Source organism: Prionailurus viverrinus, chromosome X, assembly GCF_022837055.1.
Source record: "Prionailurus viverrinus isolate Anna chromosome X, UM_Priviv_1.0, whole genome shotgun sequence".
NCBI lineage: Eukaryota > Metazoa > Chordata > Mammalia > Carnivora > Felidae > Prionailurus > Prionailurus viverrinus.
In genome coordinates, this window is record NC_062579.1 from 117,042,386 (window position 1) to 117,062,738 (window position 20,353).

Genomic DNA, 20,353 nt, shown 5'->3' on the forward strand with positions numbered 1-20,353 from the left:
TGTGCATATTTTCAGACCACAATGCTATGAAACTCGAAATTAAACACAAGAAAAAATTTGGAAAGACCATTAATACTTGGAGATTAAAGAACATCCTACTAAAGAATGAATGGGTAAACCAAGAAATTAAAGAGGAAATTAAAAAGTACATAGAAGCCAATGAAAATGATAACACCAAAGGTGCCTGGGTGGCTCAGTCGGTTATGCTTCCAACTTTGGCTCAGGACATAATCTAACAGTTCGTGGGTTCGTGAGTTCGAGCCCCACATCAGGCTCTGTGCTGACAGCCCAGAGCCTGGAGCCTGCTTCCAATTCTGTGTCTCCCCCTCTCTCTGCCCCTCCCCCACTTGCATGCACGCTCTCTCTCTCTCTCAAAAATAAACAAACATTAAAAAAAAGAAAAAGAAAAAAAAGAAAAGAAAATGATAACACCACAGTCCAAAACATCTGGGATGCATCAAAGGTGGTCATAAGAGAGAAGTATATAGGATTCCAGGCCTTCCTAAAAAAGGAAGGAAGGTCTCAGATACACAACCTAACCCTACACCATAAAGAGCTGGAAAAAGAACAGCAAATAAAGCCCCAAACCAGGAGAAGATGGGAAATAATAAAGATTAGAGCAGAACTCACTGATATCTAAATCAAAAAAACATTAGAACAGATCAATGAAACCAGGAGCTGGTTCTTTGAAAGAACTAACAAAATTAATAAACCCCTAGCCAGACTGATCAAAAAACAAAGGAAAGGATCCAAATAAATAAAATCACGAATGAAAGAGGACAGATCACAACCAACAGCACAGAAATAGAAACAATAATAGGAGAATATTATGAGCAATTATATGCCAACAAATTGGGCAATCTGGAGGAAATGGACAAATTCCTAGATACATATAAACTACCAGAACTGAAACATGAAGAAATAGAAGTTGTTTTTATTTTAATATATGAAATTTATTGTCAAATTGGTTTCCATACAACACCCAGTGCTCATCCCAAAAGGTGCCCTCCTCAATACCCATCTCCCACCCCCCCATCAACCCTCAGTTTGTTTTCAGTTTTTAAGAGTCTCTTATGCTTTGGCTCTCTCCCACTCTAACCTCTTCTTTTTTTTTTTTTCCTTCCCCTCCCCCATGGGTTTCTGTTAAGTTTCTCAGGATCCACATAAGAGTGAAAACATATGGTATCTGTCTTTCTCTGTATGGCTTAAGGAAGTCGAAAATTTGAATAGACCCATAACCAGTGAAGAAATTGAATCAGTAATCAAAAATCTCCCCAAAACAAGAGTCAGGGCTGGATGGCTTTCCAGGGGAATTCTACCAAACATTTAAAGAAGAGTTAACAGGGGCGCCTAGGTGGCTCAGTTGGTTGGGCGTCCGACTTTGGCTCAGGTCATGGTCTCGCGGTTTGTGAGTTAGAGCCCTGCGTCAGGCTTTGTGCTGACAGCTCAGAGCCTGGGGCCTGCTTCAGATTCTGTGTCTCCACCTCTCTGCCCCTCCCGTACTCATGCTCTGTCTCTGTCCCTCAGTAATAAACATTAAAAAAATTTTTAATAAAAAAAACAGTTAACACCTATTGTTTTGAAGCTGTTCCAAAGAAATAGAAATGGAAGGAAAACTTCCCATCTCATTCTATGAAGCCAGCATTATCTTGATTCCAAAACCAAAGATCCCACTAAAAAGGAGAACTACAGACCAATTTCCCTGATGAATATGGATGCAAAAATTCTCAACAAGATACTTGCCAATCGGATCCAACAATACATTAAAAGAATTATTCACCACGATCAAGTGGGATTTATTCCTAGGATGCTGGGCCAGTTCAATATCTGCAAATCAATCAATGTGATACATCACATTAATAAAGAATAAGAACCACATGATCCTCTCAATAGATGCAGAGAACACACTTGACAAAACAGAGCATCCTTTCTTGATAAAAACCCTCAAGAAAGTAGGGGTAGAAGAATCATACCTCAAGATCATAAAAGCCATATACAAAATACCCACTGCTAATATCATTCTCAATAGGGAAAAACTGAGGGCTTTCCCCCTAAGGTCAGGAACACGACAAGGATGTCCACTCTCACCAATGTTATTCAACACAGTGTTGGAAGTCCTAGCCTCAGCAATCGGACAACACAAAGGAATAAAAGGCATCCAAATTGGCAAGGAGGAAGTAAAACTCTCACTCTTCACAGATGACATGATACTCTAACGTGAAAAACCCAAAAGACTCCACCAAAAAATTGCTAGAACTGATCCATGAATTCAGCAAAGTCACAGGATATAAAATCAACATACAGAGGGGCGCCTGGGTGGCGCAGTCGGTTAAGCGTCCGACTTCAGCCAGGTCACGATCTCGCGGTCCCGCAGTTCGAGCCCCGCATCAGGCTCAGGGCTGATGGCTCAGAGCCTGGAGCCTGTTTCTGATTCTGTGTCTCCCTCTCTCTCTGCCCCTCCCCCGTTCATGCTCTGTCTCTCTCTGTCCCAAAAATAAATAAACGTTGAAAAAAAAATTAAAAAATAAAATAAAATCAACATACAGAAATCTGTTGCATTTCTACACACCAATAATGAAGCAGCAGAGAGAGAAATTAAGGAATCAATCCCCCATTTACAACTGTACCAAAACCCATAAGATACCTAGGAATAAACCTAACCAAAGAGGTGAAAAATCTATACATTGAAAACTATAGAAAGCTTATGAAAGAAATTGAAGACGACACCAAAAAATGGAAAGATTCCATGCTCCTGGATAGGAAGAACAAATATTGTTAAAATGTCAATACTACCGAAAGCAATGTACATATTCAATGCAATCCCTATCAAAATAACACCAGCATTATTCACAGAGCTAGAGCAAACAATCCTAAAATTTGTATGGCACCAGAAAAGACCCCAAATAGCCAAAGCACTCTTGAAAAAGAAAACCAAAGCAGGAGGCATCACAATCCTGGACTTTAAGCTGTATTACAAAGCTGTAATCATCAAGACAGTATGGTGCTGGCACAAAAACAGACACTCAGATCAATGGAACAGAATAGAGAACCCAGAAACGCACCCACAGATATATGGCCAACTCATCTTTGACAAAGCAGGAAAGAATATCCAATGGAATAAAGACAGTCCTTCAGCAAGTGGTGCTGGGAAAACTGAACAGCGAAAAATGAACCTGGACCACTTTCTTACCCCATACACAAAAATAAACTCATAATGGATGAAAGACCTAAAGGTAAGACAAAGCCATCAAAATCCTAGAGGAGAAAACAGGCAACAACCTCTCTGACCTCGGTTGCAGCAACTTCTTACTTGACATGTCTCCAGAGGCAAAGGAAACAGAAGCAAAATGAACTATTGGGACCTAATCAAGATAAAAAGCTTCTGCACAGTGAAGCAAACAATCAGCAAAACTAAAAGACAACCAACAGATCGGGAGAAGATATTTGCAAATGACATATCAGAAAAAGGGTTAGTATCCAAAAATCTATAAAGAAGTTATCAAACTCCACACCTAAAAAACAAATAATCCAGTGAAGAAATGGATAAAAGACAATAGACACTTTTCCAAAGACATCCAGATGATAACAGACACGTGAAAAAAGGCTCAACATCAATCATCATGGAAATGCCAATGAAAACCACAATGAGCTACCATGTCACACCTCTCAGAATGGCTAACATTAACAACCCTGGCAACAACACATATTGGTGAGGATGCGGAGAAAGAGGAACCTTCTTGCACTGTTGGTGGAAATGCAAACTGTTGCAGGCACGCTGAAAAATAGTATGGAGGTTCCTCAAAAAATTAAAAATAAACTACCTTACAACCAAGGGTGTATGATTAGGTATTTATCCAAAGGATACAGGTGTGCTGTTTTGAAGAGGCACGTGCACCGCAATGTTTATAGCAGCACTACTGACAATAGCCAAAGTATGGAAAGAGCCCAAATGTCCACTGACAGTTGAATGGGTAAAGAAGATATGGGGTGTGTGTGTGTGTGTGTGTGTGTGTATCCACAATGGGATATTACTCAGAAATCAAAGAGAAGGAAATCTTGCCATTTGCAACAATGTGGTTGGAACTAGAGTGTATTATGCTAAGTGAAATTAGAGAAAGACAAATATCGTATGACTTCACTCATATGTGGAATTTAAGATGCAAAACAGATGAACATAAGGGAAGGGAAGCCAAAAGAATATAAAAACAGGGAGGGGGGAAAACCATAAGAGACTCTTAAATACGGAGAACAAACTGAGGGTTGCTGGAGGAGGTTTGGTGGGGGGATGGGCTAAATGGGCGAGAGGCATTAAGGAGGACACTTGTTGGGATGAGCGCTGGGTGTCATATGTAAGTGATGAAGCACTAAAAATCTACTCCTGAAATCAGTATTACACTATATGTTAACTAACTTGGATGTAAATTAAAAATATATAAATTAATTTAAAAAAATAGAAAAATGAACCAAGACTTGACCAGGCAATGCATAAAAGAAGAAATCAAATTGGACAATATATGCAAAGATGCTCAACCTCATGAGTAAGCGGAGAGATACAAAACCAACCATAACAATATAAAAGTATAACCCTACCAGCAGCTAACGTAATACTCAAGTTGTGAGGTTGTGGTACAAAAGAAATGCTTATACGCTGCTGATAGGAAGATAAACCCATAAAAACACTTTGGAAGACTGTGCAGCAACACCTGTTAAGACTGAAATTACAAACACCGTTTAACCCAGAAATGCGACTAAGTATAACCCTAGAAGAGCAATTTTCAAAATTTTGGCCTTATGACTCCAATACTAACCAATTGAGAATGTCAGAGATCTTGTGCTTGAGGTATATCCACTGATACTTATAATATTAGCAATTCAAGCTGAAATTGTCTCATGGGCTTTCCAAAGGTCCCCAGACCACAGGTTGAGAACTCCTTTCCCAGAGAAACTTGTGCCCATCTGCAGAAGAATGGTCATGGCACAGCACTGCTTGAAGCAGTCAAAAACTGGAAATTATCTCCATATATGTCAATAAGATAACGCATTACAAAAACTTACAGTATATTCAAACAGCAGAAAAATACATAGCAATGAAAATGAATGAACTACAAACACACACAACAGATCATTAGCCATGTTGGGGGACAAAGCAAAACACAAAAACGTACATCCAGTGCAATTCCATTTCTATAACGTTAAAATGCAGGCCAAACTACACCATATTATTTAGGGCCACATACACAGGTGGTAGAAGTAGAAAATAAAATGACTCCACAAAAATCAGATGGTAGGGGAGAGGGGCCTGGTATCACGAGGGGGCTTGCGAATGTCTACGGGGGTATTGTCAACATTCTGTTTCTCAATCTGCATGGTGAGGACACATTTTCACTTTATACTTGTTAAAGGCCTTGCTCACTTTTCTGGATCTATATTAGATTTCACAACAAAGGTCAAAGCTATATGCACAGTTTGACACCAATAAGGTGCAATATATATTTCTGCATAATAAATATTACTGAAATACTATATTCCAATACAGTAACACTGCTTAAACCTGGGTTACGGGATTTGGATTTTCTCTACACTTTCCAAGTTTACCACAAAGAATGCATATTACTCTTGTAACCATGTAAGCACCTGGTATCGTCAGGCTTTATTATAATTTTTAGCCTGCTGGAGGGTAGGTAATTTTATCTTATTACAGTTTAATTTGCAGCTCTGATTACTAATGAGGTTAAATATCTTTTCATATGCTTGTTGTCCTATTTGATTTCCTCTCCTATGAATTGCCTGGTCAAGTCTTCGGTTCATTTTTCTGTTCAATTTTTCTCCACTGGTTCTCAGAAAATCGTCAATGGTATTTAAAGAGACAAGGTCACCATCTAAAAGTGAAACTAATAAGGATGAACACAAACTAGATGGGATGAGCCATCTGTGGAAATCTACGCAGAAAATGACTACCTGAAGAGACTGGGGATGTACCTGATCAGACTAGGATGAGCTCAAAGCTAGCCAAGAAGCCTAGCGTCAGCTCGAGCGGATACCAAGCCAGATTGGGTGTGATCGGACTTACACCCACATGTCTATCTGCAGGCAACACAAGGACAGAAAACTTTAGGGACTCACGAGGAATACTGAAAACAGAGGCTGAAATTACAAACAACATGTCTGTCTCTACAGCCGTGGGTCTCAACCTGGGACAGTTCTGCCCACTGGGGACACTGGGCGATGTCTGGAATCATTTTGGGGTTGGCAAGACTCAGGGTGGGTCGGGGTGCTACTGACATCTAATGGGTAGAAGCCGGGGGTGAATGCTAAATATCCTAATGATCCCTCTCCAAATGTCAATAGTGCCCTGGGAGAGAAACTCAGCTCAACAGCCTCTACCCAGGACAGAAAGTACTCAACCCTTTGTGACTCTTTCTCAAGTAGAAATAGAGGGGGAGAAGAACAAATGCCCAGCTGCCTTACGTTAATAAGATAATCCAAAGCCCTTGAAACTCCCACTGTGCAGGCGCTTCCAAGGGGGCCGCATGCTGGGTACTGTGCTCGCCCTCTCATGGAGGGAGCCTGTGCAAATAGGGCCAAGTGAAGCTCATAGAACATCAGCACAGGAACGACCCTCAGAGCCAGCTAGTCCAACACCCTCACTGGAGAAACACCCTGAGAGCCGATGACAGCAGCGTGGCATCAAGGGAAGAGGTGAAAGCACAGCTATCAACCATAAGATGCATGATGGCAATTAGTTCATAAAGAACCAGAAGTTAGAGAAGGGACGCCGTGTGGCTTCCGAGGCCGTGCGCTAGATATGTGCCCTGCAGAACTGTGAAGAGGTGGTCAAAGACTTATACGCCGATGTTCATGACCACACTGTGCTCGACAGTCAAAGGGTAGAAACAGCCCAAATGTCCATCAGCTGATGAGTGGATGGGCACTTCTCAGTGTGAGGAAGCCACAGAGACATTAAGAGACCCAAAGGGCTGAACCCAACCAGAAGTCAGAGCGCAAGGGAGGCCTTACCTGCTACCGCGTGAACAAGTGGTCTGGAGCCAGGACACGTGCGGCAGTCACTATGCAGAGTTGCTCCCAGCTCTGTAGGTTCCTTGAGGGCAGGTGCAGGCCTGCCCTCTGTGGTTTTCCCCACATCCCCCCTCGACCAAAAGAAATACCTAACAGCTCTGTTTAGGAAGTGCTTCCTTCCAACCAATTCAACGGTGGCAGTTTGTGTGGTATCTGACAGACATCGATTGATGCATGTTCCTCAAAATTGAAAAAATATCCGTGGCATCACCCAGAGTTTGCTGCAGTGCCCCCAGGGACACGGCTCAGGACCCATGGGATGAGCCACAGGATGCAGAAGCAAAGACTGGAAGGATGGGGGGCATGCTTGCGTGTTTATTGTCTGAGCTCTTGCCCTGCAGGTGGCCTGTCCAGCTCCCCCAGCCCTATCTACCTGGGGACGCCAGAACCCCTCCTTCCCTTGAAGCCCAGGGTGCAAATCACTCCCCGTGTTTGCTTCACCAGCCCTTGTTGGCCTCCCTTAACTCTGCCCAGATCTTGTAAAGAGCACTTTAATTAGAGGTTGAATTGCTGTATCTAAGCCTGCCATCCATTTCCTGCCCACTCCCTGTGCCAGGGATTGTTCTAGATACTGGTGACAAAGCAGATGAAAACAAAGTCCCTTCCCTCATGGAGCAAAAGTCTGGTGGCAGAGACAAGACAGCAGACAGAAAATATCTGGGCATGAGGACTTTAAAGCAAGCCAAGCAGGCTGGGATAGAAGGGTATTGGGGTGCTATTTCAGGTAGGGGGTCAGGGACAGCCTAAGGTAGGGGCATGTGACCGGAAGTGAGGTCACACCTATCTGCGGGAGGACCTTCTAGCTAGAGGGGAGTGCTTAGCCTACTTGGGGGGGGGCGGGGAGTGGAGGCCAGAGGATGAGTAGGCCCCATTCTGTTGGGTCTTGTAGGCCTCAGTAAGGGTTTGCATTTGGTTTTCATTATAATTCAAAGCCATTGGAAGTTCTGGGCAGAGGGACAGGATACCTTAGGTTTCTGAAAGATCACCTGGCTGCTGTGTGGAGACTGAACTGTAGGGGGCAGGAGTGGACTCTGGGATACCACTTGGGAGGTCACTGCCAGGGCCCCACAAAGAGGGGCACTGGTGACCCCACCAGGAGAGGAAGGGGGGGGGGGAGGAGGGGGGAATCTGAAGGATTCGGAGGGCAGTCTGTGGACCAATCAGATGTGGGGTGTGAAAGAATGAGCCGCCCGGAGGAGTGGCCACAGCCGCTGCCGGCAGGACAGGGTGCAGGTACTCAGGTGGGAGAAGCAGGTCTGGAGGGGACAAGCAGAAGTTCAGGATGGCACAGGGTCCTTCTGAGATGCCTATTAGCAGGGGTAAGCATCAAAATAATTTACCACAGCTGCACAGGGCATGAACCCTGTGGTTACCAGATTATGGGGAGGATGGGAGTTCCAGAGACCCTGGGGGAAGGGCCAGGATCTGGTGGGTGGGTGGGGAGAACTGAACTGGAAGGATTGATTTCAAGAACGTGACCACTAGCAGGGACCCTGCAGCTGTGGGGATGCTGAATGTAGGAGACTAGAGGTAAAGAGCTCTCAGGGCTGGGGATAGAAACTGAAGACTCAGAAGTATGCAGACGGAATTTAATTTTAAGCCTGGAAGCACCTGAGGTCAGAGAGGCGCGAAGCCTGGGAGAAAGTGCTTCCAGTGTGTGCAGGGGTGACCAGAGGGTGGCAGATGTCCCTCAGATGTCCCGTTTCCCCCAACAGGAAGCCATCGCTGACCCTGGCCAGGAGCAGTTTCAGGGGAGAGGTGGGAAGAAACTAATGGGAGCCCCCAAACTACAAGTCCACATGGTATAGAGTATGTGATGAATAAAAGATTAAAACGCAGTTTTTGTTTCTTTTTAAGCACTACTGTGGATTCTTGCATTTTTTGAGCCAGAGAGAGGAGCCAAATGAATGAATGATGAAAGGTAAAAAAAGGGATCGCTCCTGCAGAGGAGCCCAGAACTCCACAGGGAGTGAAAGGGCTATAAAGAGCAACTAAATTAGAGCCGCTCCTGCTCATTCGGACTCTGAGCCCAGCTCACCAACTCAGGAGCGTTTTCGTGCAGGCCAAGTAAAGGCTTTTGTAAACACGAGTGCCCGAATTCTCACTGGAACCGCCTTAGGAAGGTGGCCTCTTCACCTTCTTGGCCCATCTAGGGAACCTAACACACCACCCATTTGCATTAGCAATTAACTGGCTACTCCAACAATTCTGTGAGGCCAACAAAGCAGACATCAGCAGCCTCTTGGTGCAGATAAGGCAACTGTTGCCAGCAAATGGCGGGGGCCACGCTGGAATGCAGGCTGTGTGTTAATTCCGTCATCCCAGGCTAGCTGAAGCAGCAATAAAAATAAAAAGAAGAATGTCAAAATGAGCCCAGTCTGTGCCGGGGCACTATTTTGGTGGCAGTGAATTCCGCACTGCAACAGTATTTCCTGCTGAGGGTACCGTCTCTAATTTGGAAAGTAATCCCAAACGAACCACCTGGCATTGCCAGCCAGATGTTGTCTAGCCCCCCAGTAAACAGATGTTCCCTGAGCACCACTCTCTGTGGAATTCAACCACAGTTTTCCAAGTGTGTTTGTTGGTCTAAAGCTGCAGAGGCCCCGTGACATCTTATGAGCAGCCCTGGACCAAAAACTCATAAAAACAGAGCTCAAAGTGGGTTGAAGCTCGAGTTGAGGTCTAGGACCACCCCCGGGCCCCATTCCTGCTCTGGTTCTCTTCCCCCACCGGCTTGGGGAGAGTGGGAACCACACAATCAGCTGAAGCCAGGACACCGGTGGGGCCGCACATCCTTCCTCCTCAGCAAAGGGGCAGGTGCAGCCGGACAGATCCAAACCCCTCGATCTGTCTGCTGGGCCACAGAGAGCACTGCGTCAAGCAGCCATCAGGACTCGGGGGGGCGGGGGAAGAGAAGGAAAAGGCCTCTGGGCGGGGGCACAGTAGGCACCAGCTCCAATTTCCTTGTGAAGTAGCTCTAAAAAATCAAACCCAGGCAAAAAGGATGTAGCAGTCTCCCAGGGCCCTCAGAGGTGCTTCTAAACGCCCATTTCCACACCAAGAACATCACTGCAATCCAATTTTCTGCACATTTAAACTCCTGAACTCAGAGCATATTGGGAATTGGTTTAAGATAGCAAAACCAAAACAATGTAAGGAGACGGCACAAGCTAGTTTTTTCAAGGAATGAAGAGGAAGCTATTATCTACCCCTTAGCTGTTCTATTAGTTTGCTCTTGCGGCTACAACAAATTCTGAAAGATTTCAAACACACACTTCATTTCTTTAATCTTACGGTTCTAGAGGTCAGAAGTCCAACACAGGTCTCACTGTGCTAAAAGCAAGGTGTCAGCGGGGTTCTGTTCCTTCTGGAAGCTCTTGGGGAGAGTCTGTCCCCCTTTTCAGCTTCTAGAGGTTGTGTGTGCATTCCTTGGCTTGTGGCCCTCCATCTTTGGGCCAAATCTCTCTCACATCACACCGTTCTCACTCCTTTACCTCCACCTTCCATCTTTAAAGGACCCTTGTCCCTCAATTGGCCAGGATAACACAGGAGAATCTTATTTAAGGCCAGCTGATTAGCTACCTTAATTCCTCTTTACACGTACCCTAACAGTCACAGGTGCCAGGGATTAGGGCTTGGCTATCTGCGGGAACCCAGCACAGCTTCCCACTCACCCTCATGTGGATCATCTCCCTTCTTTCAAGTACTGCCCACAAGTTTTGGTTAGACGTTTACGGTGACTTTTTAACCTTTTACATGCAAACCGAGATCGGCTAATCAGTGGACTTGTAAGACTCAGGGAGAGCCAAGTCTGGGTTGGCAGACAGGACCCCCTGCAGCCAGGCCTCCCCAAGCCCACCCAGAGCAGCAGACGAGGACATGCCAGGTGCAAAGAGTAGGAGTGGGCACACAGCAGGAAAAGCACCAACACCAAGTGCTGGAAGAACCCAGGAAAGTCAGGGATGGAGGCTGGAGGGATTGGGCAGATCTGGCCAACCCAGCACATGCCCCTGTGGCCTGTCTGGCTCATACCCAATATCCCATCCCAAGTAGGCCCACAGGGCTTCTGCCTCGATCCCAGCCTAGCATCCCAATACCACCAGCACTTGGAGACCATTGCTCTCCTCTCTCCCCTATGTGACCAAGTCCCAGGGGTCACAGGCTGCCATCACTCTCATTTGTTCTGCTTGGACTACAGTGAATTTTTTTAAATGGACATATAAAATTTTTTTATATTAAAAAAAATTTTAACGGTGATATAATTCACGCACCATACAACTCAACCTTTAAAAGTGTGCAATTTGATGGCTCTTAGTGCATTCACAAGGCTGTGCAACCATCACCTCTATCTAGTTCCAGAACATTTTCATCACCCCAAAAGGAAACTGCACCTATGAAGCAGTGACTCCTCCATTCCCCAATCACCCCCCAAAAGCCTCTGGCAACCAGTCATGTACTTTTTGTCTCTATGGATTTTCCAACTCTGGACCTTTCATATAAATGGACAATACAATATGTGGGCTTTTGTGTCTGGCTTCTCTCACTTAGCTTAATATTTTCAAGGTTTGTACTGCGTATTTTTAAACCGTGGCTTGGAATGTTTTAGGCAACGTAAGAATTACTAACAGCTCGCTGGGAGCCACACACTGTGCTAAGCACTTTATCCATCTGTATTCATTCAATCCTGCTAACAATCCCTTGATGTGGATGCTGTGGTTATCCCCATTTTACAAATGGGGAAACCGAGGCAGAGAGGTCACCTACGTTCATGACCCCTGCTTTCGTTATTCAGACAAACCTGAGTTTAAGTCCTAAACCTCACTGGGCCACTCATTTTTCATCTGAGAAATGGGTTACCAGTGAGTTACTTTTCAAGGCCATATACAAATGGCCGTTATGGACACAAGAAGGCGAGAGGGGTCATACTGTCAAAACTTTCAGGGTGGTTATGAGGGGTAAACATGTAGTGAGGCACCAAGGGCCTGGTGAGTGGAAGGCATGTGGGGAAATGGAACCTTCGTGATCATTACTCCCCTCCTGTACCACTGTGATTCTTCCCCCACAAAAGATCAGCTTCCCATTTCTGTAGGTGCATACAGGCAACATATTTGTCCTCAGAGGATTTTTCAGAACTACTAAAATACAGTCTGTCTCAACTTGCCAGAGCCTGAAGGGCAAAGTAATGCCTTCCTACAAAATTGTTGGGGCAACTGAAAACAAGATATGTGAGGTGCCTGGCACACAGCAAGCACTCAGGAGGTGGTAGCTGGTGGCAGGGCCACAGATCTGAGAGTGACATACTCCCGGTCCCCTCAAAACGCCATTGTTAGGCCTAACAAGGCCGAGCAAACCAAGTGAAATTCAGAAAACTTTCCCAAGGCAGGAGGGCACCCTCCAGGTGCTTATAAGCAAGGACTGTGGCATCAGACAAGCCTGGGGTCAAATCTTAGCTCTGCCACCTGAGGCAAGTTACCTCACATTTCTCTGTGCCACTTTCACCTGTAAAATGGTTGCAATGGTTCGCAGACTCCTCCAGCACCTCCTAAATCACCTAGTATGACACATCATGGTGAAAATCTGAGACCTGTTCATTTCTATTCCTCCTCTCAGTGTGCATACCATGTTGAAGAATATAGCCTTGAAGGAAATATCATTTTTCTAATTTTTCTGTGCATGCACTTTCAAACATTCCATACCAACAAAAGTCAATCAAGCGATTACACTTTTTCCCACAAATGCATCATAAAAAATTAAAATGTTAACCCGAAGAAGAAAAATGAAACAGAAAATGCAACAACCCTGTAACTTGCTTTATTTTCCTTCACAGCACTAACAATATATTATGTAGATTGTGATGTCTATGCTTGTTTTCTCCCCACACCAGGACGTTAGCTCCAGGAAGGCAGTCTTAGTTTGATTCACTGCTGCATCATCGGTGTCTGGAACAGAGCCTGACACCTTTGTAGAATGTTGAATGGCTCTTCTTGTATCAGGTCCAGGATGGCTGCCCACATGAGAAATATTTCTGCATCTTTTGTAAAACTACCTTAGACTGTCTACTGTTTTCCAGTGTTCCTCGTGTGTAACATAAATCTCACTAGCACTCAGTACAAGGACAAAGTTTTGTTTTTGCTGAGCTCATGTTTTTCACTAGCTGAATTTGCCTTCCTTGTCAGGAAGCTCAGAGCCCAACTCTACTTAATTGCAGTGTTTTCCTCAAACCTTTTTCTGATGTGGAGATGGGATATAAATAAGTGTAAGAAGATTCTGTCTGTACACGTTGGAGGTCCTATTTTTAACCACACACTGCATTTATTCTAAGATGCTTCTCAAATATGCCTGCGAACAACACGGGGATCTAGTTAAAACGCAGAATCACTCACTAAGTCAGGGGCGGGCCCTGAGATGCTGCATTCCCAACAAGTCCCAGGTGATGCCTACGAGGGCCCTTGGACCACACTTGGAGTAGTGCGGCTCTAGGACACTTGCTCTTTTGATTCCGCAGCATTTCTCTCTATCTCCTTGGCAAAAGTCGCCAATGGCTAGAAAACTGGGGCGGGCACCAGAAGCATCTGGGGAGCTAGTTAGACCTACACATCGCTGCCCCCCCATCCCGTCCCCGCAAATATCCTGACAAAAGGGTGTAGGAATTCGCCCAGGAAGCTCCCTGGGTGCTTTTGCTGCAGGTGGCCTCAAAACACATTTTGAGAAGCCCCGCTCAAGGGAATGAGTGTGCTCTCTTCAAGGTTTTCCCAAAAGCAATCTCCTGGGGACAGCTGTTGTCACCGGCGGTGACACCTCTTTCAGGATTTTAAGGGAGGATTAACCCGCTGTTTCTAGCCCAGCACCCAGAGGTGTCCCGGTCCCTCCTCTCCGACCACCTGGATCGCGGCAAGGTCAGTCCCCCCGGGCCCGGGGCTCGCACCCCCACTGCCCCGCCCACCCGCCCGCAGCCTCCGCCGCAGGCCTGCGAGGTGGGGGCCGGGCCGCTCATGCGCACCACGGGGCCGCGGGGCGCCGAGCCCCCGCCCCGCGGGCCCACAGGGCGGGGTCCCCGCGCGCCCCCCGCCCGCCTTACCTCTCTGGACCAGAGTGGCCAAGGAGAAAGCGAGGCAGATGAAGAACGCCGAGCGCCAGAGCACCATGGCTGGAAGCGGGCAGAGGGGCCCCGGAAGAGCTCTGTTAGCGCGAGAGCGCCCGAGGGGGACGTCGGGGAGGCGCTGGGAGCGAGGAGGAGGAGCAGCAGGAGGAGGAGCCCCGCCGCCACTGCAGGGCCCCGCCCAGAGCCGGTGCGCGCCGCACACCCCCGGGAGGGCGGAGGAGGAGCGCGTGCGAGCGCTGGCGCTGGGGGGCGCGCCGGGCTGGGGCCAGGTGCGGCGGGGCGGGGCTGCGACTGTGGCGCGAGGGGCGGGGCCAGCCTGCAGTCTCGGGGGGCGGGGCCGCCGCGCGAGGGGCGGGGCCGCAGTCTGAGGGCGGGCCCTCACCCTGGGTGCCGGCTGGTGAGCGAGGCAGTGGCGGGTGGGCACCCGGCGGGTGGGTCCGCCCGGGTTGCGGCGAGAGCCAGCGCGTTGCTGGTTGCCCGAAAGGCCTCCCCATCCCCACCCCACCCCCGCCCAGTCCTCGAGAGGTGAGCCTGCGGGTCCGGAGTGTCAACAGTGGCAGAAGAGCCAGAGGCGCGGGCGGCCGGGGTGTGCAGTGATTTCCATTCCGCGCGCCAGACTCCTCCCGGCCCGGAGCGGACTCGAGGCGGCGCACACGACAGGTGCGCTCTGCCAGCCGGTGACCTTGGACAGGGCTCTTTCCCTCCGGACTTGGCGTCTTCCCCGTAAAAGGCTGTTCCCTGGGAGTCCCTTCCAGCTGCGGCTCCAGGACGCAGCACTGTGCTCTTGCCCCAGTCGCTTTGGCTGAGCTCGCTGTTCACAACTGGCTGCCCGCCCACTCGCCGATCCCTGCAGGAAACTGTAGTGGAACCCCGTCCGGAGATGAAAGAAAGGGGCCGTTTTCGTGGCTGCCTGCTGTTGGCAAACAGCGGCACGTCTCAAGGAAATCAGCCCAAGGCCGGGGGCGCCGGGGCAGGCGAGAGGAAAGCGGGGCGGGGGGAGGAGGGGGAGGGCTCCTGGAGCCAGAACGCCTTGGGCCCGGGAGATGAGGGGGGAGACACAGGGTCAGCTCTCCCGAGGCTTTGATGAATGCGCTGAAAGCGCAAGTTCACATCTGCAGCGTCGATGTGAAAACGTGCTCAATGATCGACAGACGCGCTGCAGTCCTTTCCCATGAACCCCCGCAAACGGAGTCCATCTCCGGGGCTGAGCGAAATCAGATTCCAACACTGCCCTGAACCGCAAAATGCCCGCCGCAGCCTTTGACGTGAACACCCTCCAGAAGGGCTTCAGCTGCAGCCAGCTCTCCAGGACAAAGAGAGAGCTCCACTGCTCTCCGGAGTGGCAGAGCAGCGGCGTCGAGCCTGTCCCTGCCATTATTCGGCAAGGGCTGCCCTGGATCACATCCTCCTTAGAGGTGGCTACTACCACCTACCCCCAGTGTACCCCAGGCAGGCTTCCTGGGCTCCCCACCCCACTCTGCCCCGCCAGCAGCTCCAGAGACAACCTCCGCACAAGCGTCTCCTGCCCCCTGAGCCATAGTAAGGGGCAGGGGTCTCCTTTACATAGACCCGACATCTTTCCCCGTATGACTTCCATCCATTGCGCTGAATCCTGGGGCTAGAAAAACAAAACATGTAAGGAGTAAGTGGATGTCTTGATTTTCAGGCAGTACTTATCCAATGACACTAACTACCTGGAGAATTAACAAATAACTAGTAGCTAGGTAACACTATATACACAGCATAATCCAGGCATTTCCCCCTTATTTTTTATTTCTCACAACTTCCTGCATCACCCCAATAATTAATGAGGGGAAAGGAGCAAAAGTGGAGGTTGCTTGAGGTTGGGGAGTTAACCAGCTACAGTCCTGCAGTATGAAAGAGGCAGGGAAACCACTAGGAATCCCAGTGAGTAAATGGCTGCTAAGAACGTGTGCTTTGGAGCCAGACAGGGTTGAGATCCTGGCTGGACCAATAAAGGTTATGGTGAGGATTTCATGATATGATGAGAAATGGGTGATCTGAGACACAGTGAGCAGAGAGGTTCTTGTGAGTCTTGTAACAGCTAAAAAAAAAAAAATACTGGCTACTGTGAGGTTGAGCAGTTACTATGTACTCCAGGCTGCAGATATGCCCCCAGTCTTTCCCACCAACTCTCGGGTGTTCTGGGCCATTCTCTTGTGTCCTGGCCTCAGTGGTCACATGTGTACCAGGAGGGCACTAGACATCATGGTCTTTACGACCCCTACAGGCTCTAAGGGGCAAACCCCAGCACCTATATACTCATTCACACAGAGAAGGCACGAGGAGGTGAGGAAAATGCACTCACCATGCAGCAGTCACACCCTAATGGAGCTCTACCTGGTAAAGATGTGTGGAGATGCCTAAATCCCACCAGCAAAGCAGTGGCCGTGGCATAATATGCAGGAACGCTATCCCCTAGCTCAGGGGTAGTTGTAGGCCAAATCCAGCCCACCTGCCTATTTGTACAGCCTGCAAACTAAGAGTGGCTTTTGCATTTTTCACTGGTTTAAAAGATCAAAAGGTTATTTTGTGACATGGTAAGTTACACAAAATGCAAATTTCAGGGTCCATGAAGTTTGTGGAAACAGCCACAGCCATCCATTTCTGTATTGTCTATGGCTGGTTTTGTGCTACCACATCAGAGTTGAATACTTGGACCCTGCAATACATGGACCCTGCAAAGCCTGACATCTTTACCACACAGCCCTTTACAGAAAAAGTTTGCCAGCCTCCCTTTTAGCAGGTGGAACTGTGGCAAGGATGAATGTTAACAGGTGTGGCACGGAATGAGCACAGGACGTGACACAGCCATAAGAACCAATAGAAAAGGGGGCGCCTGGGTGGCTCAGTCAGTTAAGCGTCCAACTTCGGCTTGAGTCTGATCTCACTGTTCATGAGTTCGAGCCCCACATTGGGCTCTATGCTGATAGCTCAGAGCCTGGAGCCCGCCTCAGATTCTGTGTGTGTGTGTGTGTGTGTGTGTGTGTGTCTCTCTCTCTCTGACCCTCTCCCGCTCACCCTCTGTCTCTGTCTCTAAAAAAACAAACAAAAACAAAAAAACAGAAAAAACCCAACACCAACAGAAAAGGATGATGTTTACCATGTGCCAAGAGATACCCACTCAAAAAAAAGGCCACTAATCAAAATACTGCAAGTGTCTGAGGTCAGTTAGCCTATCAGATAACTCTCCCTATTAAAATGATTCATCTGGATCTGGTTTATCTCTCAGTCTCTTATATGTTAGGTTTGTGTGAGTCTGAGAGGGCTGATGACATCGAGGCCCTGATCCTTGCCAAGCTGAAGTCCAGCCTGGGATTTGGTGAGCTTCTCAGTCAGGTAGCTGCTACTCCACTGCATTACAATTGAACATGGAGTTGATTTACATTCGGGAAATTCTACACTCAGAAACCGTGATTCTGTGTTCCAACATCCCGTACCATATACACATATATACACTCCCCAGTATGACTGCTGGGACCAACTCCTGGCCATGTCTGCCTTGTGTCCATACCAGCCCCTTGACCTCACCATCCTGTTCCTCCTCACCCTTTCCTGAACTTTTTATATCCTTAAAATTGTCACCAGTTGGAAAGCCATTTAGCCTGACAAGCTCCTCTCCCAAAACGCCTACCTATCCTCAGCTCTGACCCAGGCAGAGAAGTGCGGCATGGACAAATGGCCACCAGGCTGGTCTGGGGGTACAAAAGAGGTATAAATGGGCCTGGGACAGCTTCTCCTAATCTGAGGTAGGCTTCTGACTGCTAGCCCTTCTTTCCACCACTCCCCAACCTCTGCCCCCCCTTCCTCCTTGCACACCATATCCTTGGGAAGATTAGTTCTAAATTCCAAAACAGCTGTTACTTCACTGTCATTAGTGCAGGGTTCCTGTTCTTGTCCCCAAATGCCACAAACTCCTCCTTATAAAGTCCCCCAAGGGGGCCTCACTGACCCATGGCCAAAGTCAGCCCCACTTGCTATTACCAGTTCACCAGAGCCCTTGGAATGGTCTTGCCACCAGCCCCACCATGGTTGAAGGTACCCATTTCGAAAGCACCACTGTCCATGTCAGGAATGCCATTTCCTGGGAAACCCACCCCCTCGCTGATCTTTGGGGCACCAGAGTGGAGAGGGAGCTTACATGGAGGCAGGGGCAGGGACAAAGCCCTGGCAGGGACCAACTCCAGCTCGTCCTTTGGCCCCTGGGACCCAAGGCAGGTCAGCTGTGTTCCTGGCTTTCTCTCTCCTCCCACAGCCTGGGGCCCTCATCCCTCACCAAAGTAGTTTGTGGGGTCCTGCTCCACAGCAGGTACAAAGGGCTGCCACACTCTCCCATCATGCTCCCCACTGTGCAGGCCAACTTGGAGACAAAGACTCCCTGCATATCAAACAGCTAGCTGCAGGGAGGGGAGCACTGTGGGCCACAACAGTTCCCAAGATGCCTGACATCACATGCAAGTCTTTACCAGTCCCAGGCGACATAAGACAAATGAGGTTGTTGTGGCAAGTTATCCCCCATAAAGTTAGAATACTGACCTTTATTCCGAAATCGTGGATTTTTGCGTGGTATACAAAAGTCCTTTATATCCTGAAGACATAATAGGGTTTTGTTTAATGTGCTTACTTTGCAAAATAAAAAGTTAGCAATCCTATCTGTCCCCAAATTAAAAGAAAGGAATGTGGTGCCTGGGTAGCTCAGTGAATTAAGCGTCTGACTTGATTTTGGGTCAGGTCATGATCTCACGGTTCCGTGTCAGGTTCTATGTTGAGCGTGGAGCCTGCTTAAGAGTCTCTCTCTCTGCCCCTCCCCCACACTAGCTTGTGCACGCACTTGCGCGTGCTCGCTTGCTCTCAAAAAAAAAAAAAAAAAGGAAGAAAAAAGAAGATAAGAAAGAAAAGAGAAGAAAGGAAATCTACTCGCCAGTGAAATTCACAAATCTGGGAACCACCAGCAATATTCAGCCCACCCAGGGCCCTGATAGGTAGGAAATTTTTAAAACACACTCCACATGTAAACAGAAGCTCTGAAAATGGATTCTGAAACAATGTTCCCTCACATTTTTTTGAGTTGTTAACAAATTATTCCTCAGTCTCCTCTCTTGGATTTTATAGTAAGGCAAGGTCAGGCAGAGCCTTGAATGCCATGCTAATGACAAAGATTTGATCCTAAGAACAGAGGGAAGCCATTTGAAGGGTTTTAAGCATAGCACAGGGACAGCACAAATGGTCCACAGGAATGGCTCCTGGCATTATCTCAGAGAAGAGGCTGGGAGCCATGGGCCTAAGGAGAAGGATTTGGATTCAGAGGATATACGTGGCTACAGAAAGGAGGGGATGTGTGTGGGGGCCTGACCCTATTCTCAGGGCAGGAGAGGAAAGCAAGTCCAAGGTGCCCTGTGGGGAGGAGACACACGACAAGCAACTGTGCCTTCACGTGACACAGGCACTTATGAGCAGAGGGAAGCATCGAAGTACTAGTCCACCGTGCAGACAGATGGGCATGTGTGAGGGCTGGAGGGGGAAGGGGTGTCTGAGAGAGACGCCCAGAAATGAGAGAGTGGGCAGCAGAGGGAATTTGAGTTGGCTAGAATCAGGTCGCGCAGGGCTCACGGAGCAGGCAAGATCTGGACTCTATCCAAACGTGACTGAGAACCCCAGTGCGTTTTAAGTGGGGCTGGGGTGAGGCTGCAGGGTGACGAGATCAGACTGACATTTCCTGGATCCATTTCTTCAAGGAGACTCAGGACTGCGTTAGTCCAGCATCTGCCTTAGAAAATGCTGCTGTAGGTGACAGAGCCATCGAAGAGTGAAAACCTGGGGAGAGCGGAGGAGAAGCTGGATGCCATGCAGAGGCAGGGAGAAGAGCGAAGAGGCACCAGAGATGGGGAGCCAGGGGAGGCCCGGAGGTGTTTTCTTAACACACCAAGGACCATATAAGGGTGAGGATAGTGGCCATGATGGCGCAATGAGAACAGTGTAGAAGGAAAGGAAGACGGGTGCAAAATGCCCATGGGTCACGACTCAGTTTCAAGTCTCATTATCATGAGAAGGAGTCCTCTTCTCCGGAAATCTAAATGCAGAGCACCCATTCGTCTTCTGGAAGCCTGCGTGCCAAGTCAAGCAGGGCAAAACCTTATACCTGCATGTTTTCCT

General features: G+C 48.1%; 1 protein-coding gene across 1 annotated transcript in view; it reads right to left on the reverse strand.

Moving 5' to 3' along the window:
* Nucleotides 1–14,350, reverse strand: part of CD99L2 (CD99 molecule like 2) — a 96,866-nt gene extending 82,516 nt beyond the window's left edge. Inside the window, exon 1 of the mRNA XM_047843170.1 lies at nucleotides 14,156–14,350. Within this exon, the coding sequence (XP_047699126.1) occupies nucleotides 14,156–14,222 (67 nt within the window). The 5' untranslated portion in view covers nucleotides 14,223–14,350. The remainder of the gene's footprint in view (nucleotides 1–14,155) is intronic.
* Between the last annotated feature and the right edge of the window lie 6,003 nt (nucleotides 14,351–20,353).